Genomic DNA, 11,656 nt, shown 5'->3' on the forward strand with positions numbered 1-11,656 from the left:
TATAGGAATTCACTTATTGTGTTAAGAAAATAAAAACAAGGAAGGAAGAAAAGGTTAAAATCTTTATATATTGAATTTGCTTATTGACAATAATACGTACATAATGTATATATAATCCTAATTATAACAGATTTTGAGTATGATGACAACTCTACAAGAGATTTTAAACATGATAACGACTTTATTAATATTTGCAAGTTGGTCATATTAACACCCTCCCTTAAACTCAAGATAATAAGGTAGAGACCAGCTTTAGTTTGGAAACTAAATCTCAAAAACGTTCAAGTGGATGAGCCTTGACGAAGATATTTACAATTTGATCAATGGAGGAAAGAGAGCGAAGTTGTATAGTACCACAGTAAATATGTTGGCGAATGAAATGACAATCAGATTCAATATATTTAGTATGTTCATGAAAAACATTATTATGAGTAATATGAATGGCAGTTCAATTATTACAATGAAGAATGGTAGCACCATGATGAGTAACTCTCATATCCTTTAGTAACAATCTAGGCCAAAGAAGTTCATTAGTAGCATCAGTAACAATCTTGTGTTTAGTCTCGATGCTAGGTCTGGAGACAATAATCTACTTCTTACTACTCCAAGACATGAGAGTCGCTCAAAAAGAAACAATAGCTTGTAGTAGAGAGTCTATTAGTAGAATTAATAGGATCACCAACCCAATCAGCATCAAATGCAAAAAGAATTTGCAATAAAATACAAGTTATGAAATAGAGTATTCTTGACACAGCACAAAATATGCAAAACAGTAACATAATGAGTAGATCCAAAGCTACAATGAATTGACCAACGATATGAATGACACAAGCTATGTTAGGAAAAGTAACCATAAGATATATAAGACCAATTAACTATCTGCAATGAGTAGCATCAGAAAGAGAAGTTCCATCAGCATGTCTTAATTTGGCATGAGTCTCAAGAAGTATAGAAGTAACTATCCATTAGTCCAGCATTAGAAATAATCAAATGCATACTTGGCTTGTGATAAATGATATCCATCATAGCTAGACATAACCTCAAAATCCAAGAAATAACTCAATGCTTCTAAGTCTTTCATCTCAAATTTTTGACTTAGATACTGTTTGAGATCATGAATGCATGCAAAATCATCCTTGATTATACGCATCAGTGAGTAGTATATGCATATACAGCGCATCCACCCAAGGCATAGCCGGCTACATCGAGCCGAGCGCGTGCCTCCACGTGTGGTTATCATCCCATTTTTTCCGAAGTCCGTCTTGGACCCAATGAGATGAGATTTTCATTTAAGCGAATAGATTTGCTTTCATATAACTAAAAAAAATATATTTTTAAATATTTAAATCAAATAAAATTTGAAAACTAAAATTACTTAATTTTTTAAAATTTATTATTATTTTTTTAAATTAAAACTCCAATAACAATCGGTCCACTCAGAAGGAGGTAGGCTATCAATTCAGACGGCCGACTATGACGAAGCTCATGACAGCACCTTCCACGCGTTTGCAACCGGCGGCAAGAGGCCAAGCCGACAAGTTAGGGGTCAGAAATCAAAAAAAACTTCTCGTCCAACGCCACCTTTCTTATCCATATCCCCTCCTCCGTTGGAGACAAAGCAAAACTACGGTCTATTCTCGACGATAGCAGCCACTAGTATTCCAATGCATCTTTAAATAAAATACTAAATAAAAAATTGATAAATATAGTATAGTTTCTACTAGTGGATTCCTTTTCTCTCTCATGGGGTCTACGTACAGAGGAGTAATGCCATGTATGACTTGCAAAGATTGATGCAGGGCATGAGAAGTTGATAAGAGTTAGTTTTTTAAACAAATAATGGATGCTTCAAAAATGGTACCATCTTATGCAGACGAAAAAGTTTTCTATGCATGCGGTAGATTGATCAAACAGAGAAAAGAGGAGGAAAATTTTATTAAAAAAAATCCATATGCAAATCAGGTCAGAAACATTGGAGATCAGACGAGTTGTATTAGAAGCATCCTCCGAAAATGAGCTAACTGTGTTGAAACTATGAGAAACCAAATTAAATGAATCAGAACCATTCGGAGCTAGACGAAATCGAACGGTTCAACCCATCTTGGATTAGTTCTAACTCTGTTTTATTTTGGGAAGGTAAGCAGTCTTGATTTGAAACCGATTTTGATTTCTGGTTCATATGATGGTTTGGCAGACCTTTCTTCCCAAAGCTATATTATTCCAAACAAAAGCAGCTCCAAGCCTATAATATATCCTTTTCTCAGCACATCAATAATATTCTCCTCTTTCTTCCTATAATACACGTTTAAGACTCGTTTGGTTCGCAGAAAAAGAAGAAAAAAAGTGTGGTCAATGAAAAAATAAAGAAAGACCTCTTATTTAATTAGAGTTTTTAAAAAAGAGAAATAAAAAAGTAGCATTTTTATGAAAATAAAATTTTTATAATTTATAAAAAAAATTCTATGAGAAACATAAAAAGCTATTTTTCTACTAGTTCAGTAAAAAATAGAATTTTTTTCTCATTAAAAATATAATAGATATTTCATACAATTTTTTTAAAAATATGCTCAACTAAATATATGCTACTCTCAAAAGTACTTTTTTTTTTATAGTCAACCAAGTATATCAAAACTATTTTTTCAAATATTATATTTTTTAAAATTTATTTTCATAAAAAAGTATTTTGATAAGAAAAAAATTCTTTCTACGTATCATACGAATTTTTCAGTCCACGATAACAACGTCAAGAAAGAGTGTCTTGCATGCATTAAAAAAAAAACGTGAATTATATCTAGGAATCAACATTCTTAAGTTAAAAAGTTTGGAACTATGGACGGATGTGAATGCAGGAGTTGAAGAAATCCAGATTTCATCAGGGCACATGGAAATGGCAACATCCAATAAATATGAAGAAGAAAGACAAAATGCCCTGATTCAAGATGGCGGACCCCAGAAATGGCATTAAGTGCCAAGTCCTGGTCTTCAGTCCCACCCCTCACCTCTCTCTCTCTCTCTCTCTCTTTCTCTCTCTCTCTCTGTGCCTGGGAAGAGCAGGGGACTGCCCTGAGTACCTCTATCTTCGAGCAAAATGGTATCTTTGGTGTCCCTTCTTTAATCCAGGTAGAATCTACCATCCTTTCTATAGAAAACTCTTTGTTATCTATTTTTTTTGTACTTCTTTTTTACCTTCTCTTTCCCTCGCTCGCTCTCTCTCTCCTCCCTGCTCAAGGTGGAAAGATCAGTGCTTTGAGGCTGTGGGGTGAGAAGAGGTCTTCTATAAAGATGGGTTCTTGCGTTTCGGTTCAGAAGAATACGGACTCCGCCATGGGATTTCGACTGGGTTTAGGCTCTAAGGCCAAGAGGTTCTTCATTCCCTCCCCTGCTAAAGAGAAGCCTTTGAATGGGCAGAGCCCAGTTGGTGGATTTGATTTCAAGAGCAAGGTGGTGGACTCCGGATTAGGACTTAGAAGCACGGAGTTTGGTATGATCCTTCGAAGCCATTTATTCTCTATTTTACTAATTTTTTGAGTGAAAACCTTTGCCTTTTCTTTGGAGAAAAAAAGAAGAAAGCCTGTGGGGTTGGTTGATTTAAAAGGGTTTTTTTTCTTTCTAGTTGATGCTAATTTGTTTTTATATATCTCTATTTAAATGCATGAGTAGTTTTTATTCGTTTGTTATGGAGACTTTGAATACTGAGTTTGGAGCTGTGGAAGGTTACTTGGAGCTGGATACCTGATATTATCTTTATATTTTTGTTCATATTGTATTCATTATTTGAAGGATTGGGTTGTTGTCGTTGTTGTTGAAGTTCTGGTTTTAATATACCAGTCTGATGCATGAATGATAAATTACTCTTGTGACGATTTTGGGTTATGATTAATTTAATAGTACACCTTTTGCTCTTGTAATTGAAATATCGAATCATCAAACTGGATTGTATAATCAAAAAATTTGGATAGTTCAAAAGCTCACAGCATGGGAAGTGCTCAGATTGTTGGGTGAGGATATCTATTTTTTATTTGATACATGTCATGGCTGATGTATACCAAGGGATATTTTAGCATCCATTTCTCTATCACTTTGGAAGCCTTGTTATGATAGCTTTTTTAATTCATGACTTATTAAAGCCTGCTTTATTTGTAGTTTCTTTTTCCTTCTTTTTTTTTATAGTCATTTGTAGTTTCTTTACTCGGGTACTTATTCTTTGTTTCTCATCATATTAATTAACAAATCTTTTTCTTTTTGAGCAATACCCAGGATTTAAACCCTGGTCCTTCTCTAAGGGCAAGCCTTTGGGAGGAATTCATTTGTATTTAGTATTTACTGTTAAACTGTGGTTATTATATCTCAATGTTATTATGTACAATCAAAAAGAGAAGAAGAAAAGGATGCAACTTTCCCTCTAGCCAACTTGCACTGATGTAAATTAATTTGATATGACTGATTTCTGCCCTTTGACTCATTTGATGAGCCATATATTTCTGACTCCAGTCTATTGCATCAATTTAACTCAGAGCATGGAAATATTTAATTTATTTATGATGGGTAAGTAGCATGCTTTTGCTGGCTGTTTAACTTATAACTGCAAGTACTCAAGAGTTGCTGAACAGCTTTTTGAGATTGGTCGCATGTTTCCTTCTTGTACTTAATAACTGTTGCACCTTTTGTCTAATGCCCTTTATAAAAGAAAATTCTTCTTGAGCATTTCTATCTGGATTGATTAAGTCTTCACTCATCTTTTTTAAATAACCAAATCATCTCAGCCAATTCTCCGACATGTTATATGTGATAGTGCTCTTCCATTGTATTCATTATTTATTATGTCCTTTTTGGTGTAAATCCGCTTCTGCAACAGAAATCTAAGTGCTTGAACTCCCTGGCATGTAATTTGTTTTAATTATTATTGATGACTTGATAAACAATGTGTTTTATGACTTTTATATATGGTTTCTGGTAAATGTAAGCTATAATTGGATATTTTAAATATTTTAATAATTTTAAATTGACATATCTGGTCCTTGAAATTGTCAGGATTTTAGAAATAATATGCTTGACTGCCTTTATTTCTTTTTTTTTCTACTTAAAGATAACTATTTTTTTACTTCAAGACGCTATGATAGTATTCCTTTTCCTTTGTCACTTTTCTTCTTCATCTCCCATCGATGACATTAAAGTGAAAATTTCCCTAGAAAATAAATTTTGAGAATGTGACTATTATTTATATCTTCGGTCAGAAATTTGGTATACTATCTGACAAGATTTGAAACCCATAAACAGCATTTTTTTTATTCTAATCAATATAATATTATCTATTGGAATTAGGTGTCATGAGGCCTTTGCCCTATAATTCACTTGAAAACTTATCTTTGTCCAATATAGGTAGGGAATATATTAAGCATTGGCCATAACAAGAAATTAATTGATGTGAATTTTATACTCTATTGGAATCCTCGGCTCCAAACAATAACCCGTCATTGTTGTTTCCATGCTTAACTACCACATTAATTTTTTTTAAAAAAAATAATTCAGACAGAAATGATTTGAGTAGAAGTTTGGTGAGGATAGAGATTTTAATTTGAAGTATTTGATATGAAAGTTTTTTTATCAGAAGAAGATCAATACCTTGCCTCAGTCAAAGTATTTTGCTCCTAATTTTGTTAGGAATGTCCTTTGTGATCTTACTACTTGTTAAGATTTGTGGTGGTGATGTCATAGCACTTGGTGAATGTTAAGTATGATGAAGCTATATTTCCAAGCCTATTATGCATTAAAAGTTTTAAGGGAAGTTGTTGGTGAGTATTTTGAAAGGTTTGTATTTGATGTTTTTATTCATATGTAGGAAACATAATGCATCTCATTTTTTTGTATCAACTATTACATTCACATGGAATTGAGACCAAATGCAAGTGCTGCCGCTAAATCATTGCATATTATTTCACTATTTTTTTTTAAAAAAAAACTCATCAAGTAGATGCAACAGTCATCCGCTATTCGACAAGTTGGTGGAGGGCACCAGGGTTACCTAGATACTTGGCATGGGTGCCAAATGTCCAAGTGTTAGACATGATAGCATCCAAAAATCTAGGCACGGGGGCACAGAATATATAAAATATATTTACATATTACATGCATAAACACATGTTTTTGTGTTTTTAATTGAAATAGATAACAGTTTGCAAGTTATTTAATTTATTTTCTAAATTTATTTAAAAATTTAGGATGTCTAAGAAACTTAAATTGATAATTAATTGTGATATATTGCTAGTTAAAAAATAAACACCTTTTGCTTAAAGTTTCATATAATTGTGATAATCTTAAATTTAAAAATACAAGGACATTTCACTTCAAATGCCCCACAAAATTTTAAGGTCACTTCACTTAAAGTGTCCAACACTTAAAACTAAAAGTCCCTCCAAATAAAAGTGCCAAGTGTCAGACATATCTTGTTGACATCAGCAGGACACTTCCAATTGGAATGTCCAGCCATGTCATTTGCTGTGCATGTCCAGGTGTCCAAAAGTGTTGATCCTTCCAAATAGCTTAAAAATGAAGTGTCTAGGTAACATAGGTGGGCGCAAATTACTAAATGCAAACTTCTATAGCTTGCTAGATTCAAAGTTTCAAACTCTCAAAGTTGCAGTATTTGCTAGGCTTACATATGCAAATTGGAACGGTGTGAAGAGGGGTCAATGGAAACCTCAGTCAAGGAAATCTATAACCATAGCTAATCAGCAAGTCCTATTCCATTTCTGTCCTAGAAAGAAATGCTGCCTTATTGCCTTATTTTGAAACAAGCCACCAGTGAACAATGAGTACCATGATCAATGTAGACAGACTGAATGATAATTCTCATCTTTGATTCAACGAGAAATTAGAACTCACTTTTGGACGTTTGTGAAGTTGAATGAAGTTATTTGACCCTTGTCATGTTTTGGAAGAAAATTTTTGGGACCTGTTCTTAGAGGGCTTTACTAAGAACTGGTTGCCTATGTGCCAAATTTTTGTTTCTGCAAGGAAACTGTTCTTAAAATATATTGTTCTGTATATATGTCAACAGCTTGTCTGACATCTAATATTTAGCCTAGACATTTTTCACACAAATTTAGGGTTTCAAAGAAGTATTTATTTTGTAGGTTGGGAAAGGGTTTGCAAGCCTATACAAGGTAGCTTATGATATAAAAAGACAGAAATTATGGCAAGGCTTTGGTAGTAAAGAATTTGAATAGTAGATTATGAGGAAGAAAGTTTTAGAACCAAGGCACTACAGTGAAATCAGGATGGATGTATTTGTGATGGGAAAGGGAGATAGAATAAGCATCTGGAAACATATCCAAATTGACAATAACATAGGTGGTTGTTTACCCATTGAATTTCTTTGCTGTTACCTCAGGTGGGAACTGTCAGGTTGGTAAACAGGGCGAGTATCTTTTTCATTGACAATCAACAATGAAAATGGACGTAGTGGATGGTCTTTAACATATCCAAGGAGGGATAGAATTCAACCAGAGTAGGAAAACAGAAGTGTTCAAGTGAGAGGCAAGGGGTGTTCTACCATGCATCCTCGAAGCTCATGTTGGCGGATGGGTGGTCCAAGTGAATTTTGAAAGCTAGCACATAGAGATCTAAGTTCTTTAACATTGCTGAAGCTTTTATATTGACCCATACTTAAAAGTCAAAAATCAGTGCATGAAAATATCATAGAAAGAAATGGAGGTGGCTAGTGAATAGAGTTTTTTGATCCTCAGATAGAAATGTGCACTGTCGTCCACTGCATGGTAATTCACTTGAGGTAAGGCTTGTCTGCAGTTCTAAATGTTCTTTCCCTTGTTTACCACAGTTAACTGCAATAAATGGCTTACTTTATCATGCTCTTCCACCATGGGCTTGGACAAGGATGATATGCCTTGTGGTGGGTTATTTTGGCCAATTGTTTGCAAAAAAAAAAAGAAAAGGGTTCAACATGTTCCTGAAAATTGCATCCTTGAAAGGGACTAACTTTGACTTTAGTTGCCTAGGATAGCTCTATTATATCCAGTTGAATTGGAAGTTAGCTTCCTTGGTTGTAGACTTGAATGTTGTAGTTTGGCTTAATTCCTCATGATTGCTTTCTCTCATTTTTGCGTCGGATGCAATTACCATTTTATCATTTTGCTATTGGGCAACATTTGTTAAAGTTTTCCACTCATCGCCTAGTTTAAGTATAATATAAGCTTCTTGATAAACATCATAAATCAAAATAATTGTTGTGAGAGGGATTTGATCCCTATCAGTTAATAAATTTTAAAAGTTTCTGAAAAATAGATGTTTTCATTTATTGTCCCTATCATTTGTATTAACTGAGACAGTGTTTGGTAACCTTCTAGCAATAATTTGCTTTATCTTAAATTTCCTAGTTCATAATCTTTGTTCTAATATTTCTGAAATAAGAGAGCCTCAAATTAAATATCCATGGTTCAGAACTTTTGTGGAATTTATCGTGCACAACTGCTTCAATCTTGTCCAAGAAAATGAAGGGCCAGCCACTATAACTGTTTGATTGTTGTGGGTTGCTTGGTTGACTTGCATTAATGAAAAAAGTCAATCTGTTGGACTTTTAGCACCGAATTTTAAAGTAATAGAATCCTTTCCATTGAATAACTCTTCTTCTATGACTTAGCAGGTAGCAGAGAGGAGATCTTCTTTGATTCACGAGGATGGTTAGAATCTGACTGTGAAGATGATTTCTATAGCGTCAATGGAGGTAAAACCACTGTACCTCCAGGAATGTGATTCCCTTATTTATTTTTTTCTTTCTAAAATATAATTCTATGCTTGTAATTATTATCCTTTTTTTCAAGAGTATAATGGTTTATCTTTCTTTTTTGCAGAATTTACTCCATCTCGTGGCAGTACTCCAAATTACCAGACAAGCACAGCCGCAACAACTCGGCTGAACAATGCTTTCTTTGCGGACAAATTTCCTGACTCCAAATCAGAACCTTCTCCAACTGGTAGAAGAAAATTGGCCGACCTTCTTCAAGAAACATCAAATGGCGAAAAGGATGTCGAGCAAAATGCTTCTGAAAAGAAAATAGAAATGAATGGAAAGCCTGATGGTTACAAAATCAACTTTCACCAACCTCCAAAATCATTAGATGGAACTCCCTACACTGGTGTCAATTCTGTATACAGCAATGAGGCCACTGCAACTAGAGACTCCAAGAACAGAAAGGAGAGGACATGGAGAAATGCACATTGTTGCTTGCCAAGCTTGGTACAGACTTCTAGCTTTGATGAGACTCATGAGAGGCAGAAGATGAGCCCAGGACCCTGCACTGCCTGACGACACTATCACCCTATGAGATGACTTCGGCCTTCACTAGTCTACCTTTAGATTGCTTCAACTTGAGCAACACTATTAGGACGTCCACTCTGTATCTTAGTGTTCCTATAGAACCAGAATATTAGCTGTCACACGTCGGAAATTTGTATAAAGAGAGAGAATGGCGGATGTCTCTTTATGTTAATAGTCATCAAGTGCACTCTTCATCATTCATGAACATGCATCTCTCAAGCATCTCTCATGTAGTACAGGTAATATCAATGATCAGAAAATTCTTGTAGTGGGGAAAGATGGAGGAGAACTAATGAGCATGCAAACTTGATCATCCTTAATATTTGTACCTTAAACTCGATAATCCTAAAGGAAAAATGTTCTCAGAGTTTTTTAAGATAAATTTGAGCCTTACATTTGAGTTACATAATTGCTCCAGTTTTTATCCTGCACCAAGCTGTAGTTCTATAATTACTTTAGCCTTCTATTATCTGAAATATTTATCTATTGTAGCCCTTAAAATTCATGAATATGGCTATTGTTATGTTTCTTGTGATACTATAAATTAGCATGTTTGTTGTGTGTTTTGGCCTATACTTTCCTTTGTTTGGATCTCATCCTGTTAGCCTTGTTGTCCTTAATAGCAATTTCATTCTTGAGAGCCTACTACCTTTTTGCCCCCTCATTTTCTGCTACTGTGGAAAATTCCCTTCTCTCGTTCTGATGCCTTTATCCATTTCACTTCATTACTTGTTTTTTTCCTTACTTGCAAACAACTTCAGACCTTTCTTAGCAGGTATAGTTAGTGAGCTGAGCAACTCTTAAGTAATATATAAAGTGAGGGGGGAGGGAAATCTAACAGTATAATGATATCTGTGTATCCTCACAAGCATGCCATTTTCCTTTGATTTGAGCTTGTGAAATTAAATATAGTAAATTTGTCCCTCTTGTACTGATAAGTTTAAATTTCACATTGGGACGCAGGTATATTGGATTCATGTGTGTGTGTGTGCTTGAGAGAGAGAGAGAGAGAGAGAGAGAGAGAGAGAGAGAGAGAGAGAGAGTAGCATCAAGAATATAAATATAGAATTTTTTGCATTTAGGCCCTTTCATTATGGATCAGCTGTTTACTAAAATTCTTCTTTCATAGATTAAAATTCCTCTTTCATATATTTGCAAATTAGCATCTCTATTGTTCTAGAAATTTTTGAGCTACTATTGACTTTATCTCAAATTAGGAGATGATAATGCGGAGGATTAATATATTTCATTAGCCTAAAAGCTCTAAAATGCTGAATGAGAGGAGGAATTAGAAAGAACACGATAAGCATCTTATAAAGGCCAGTAAAACATCAAATTGAGATTCTATATACCGGACAATTTCTGCAATGAATGAGGCCTTGATATATAAATATGTAAAAAGAAAATCTTTGTATACAACTAATCTACAACAGTAAAAGTTACATCCAAAATAGATCTTTTAAATAATTTTGATGTTTTTGATGAGGAGGATACGATATGATGGCACTACCAAGTGTCATACTTAGAATTTCTTCAAATATCCATGTAACATTTAGAAGTTTTATTTGCCTGGATTTATCTCTAAATCAATCTATTACTCTAGCCTCTCAAGCTAGAATTCTTAGAGAGGAGGACAGAAGCATACACAAGAGAGAAAGAGAATGTTTAGAAGAATGAAGAGTAGTATTTCACTAAAAAACTCTTACAACTTTTTGCTTAGGTGGTTAGGTTAATAAGATCTCTCCCTTTTTTATAGATACCACCGGATACAATAAATGGTTAGGATATACAGTAGTATCACAATTTATAAGGTTGTGATCATCTTAGCTCTTTCCATAAAAAAGTCTAGACAAGTACCTTACCTCTTGCCAAATCAGTAAGTTTCTAGAAAATTCTGCAAGCTTCTATCTTATCGGGCCCCTTTCAATAACCAAATGTTGCATTGAAGGCTCGAGCTATGACATTCTCCCTTACCTCGGTCATTGACTTCCTCGTCACATTCTATAAAATGCTCAAATAACCATCTCTTATCATTCGTCCACTTTTTTACCTTGGAAGTTTTGTCAAGGTAGAATTGTGCCATATCCCTTTGCTCATGCTAGGACTTAGGCTTTGGAAACCACCGGAGAGAATATTTTCTTCTCTCTATTTTTCTAGACGGGGGATGAAGAGGCTGCACTCAATGGTGGGTCAAGATGAGGAGTCGCCGGATATCTCTAACCCTTATTTCTTTCTCATGTTCTTAGATCCAACTAGTAGAAAGAAAAATATTTTTATCCTATCTATGCACATGAATTTGTCCATAGCGGGATCAATTCAATA

At 34.4% G+C, this 11,656-nt stretch overlaps 1 protein-coding gene across 1 annotated transcript; it reads left to right on the plus strand.

Moving 5' to 3' along the window:
• The first annotated feature begins 2,977 nt into the window (after positions 1-2,977).
• Positions 2,978-9,716, plus strand: LOC103710576 (uncharacterized protein At3g27210-like). The gene is made up of 4 exons (XM_008796353.4): positions 2,978-3,120; positions 3,230-3,481; positions 8,660-8,740; positions 8,868-9,716. The coding sequence occupies exons 2-4, from the start codon at positions 3,283-3,285 to the stop codon at positions 9,320-9,322; spliced, it is 735 nt and encodes a 244-aa protein (XP_008794575.2). The 5' UTR covers positions 2,978-3,120; positions 3,230-3,282; the 3' UTR covers positions 9,323-9,716.
• The last annotated feature ends 1,940 nt before the right edge of the window (positions 9,717-11,656 follow it).

Source organism: Phoenix dactylifera, chromosome 7, assembly GCF_009389715.1.
Source record: "Phoenix dactylifera cultivar Barhee BC4 chromosome 7, palm_55x_up_171113_PBpolish2nd_filt_p, whole genome shotgun sequence".
Classification (NCBI taxonomy): Eukaryota; Viridiplantae; Streptophyta; class Magnoliopsida; order Arecales; family Arecaceae; genus Phoenix; species Phoenix dactylifera.

Coding starts and splice junctions, on each gene's coding strand:
- LOC103710576 (XM_008796353.4), top strand. CDS start 3,283: ATGGGTTCTTGCGTTTCGGTTCAGAAGAATACGGACTCCGCCATGGGA. Junction 3,482..8,659: donor ACTTAGAAGCACGGAGTTTG/GTATGATCCTTC, acceptor ATGACTTAGCAG/GTAGCAGAGAGGAGATCTTC. Junction 8,741..8,867: donor TTTCTATAGCGTCAATGGAG/GTAAAACCACTG, acceptor TCTTTTTTGCAG/AATTTACTCCATCTCGTGGC.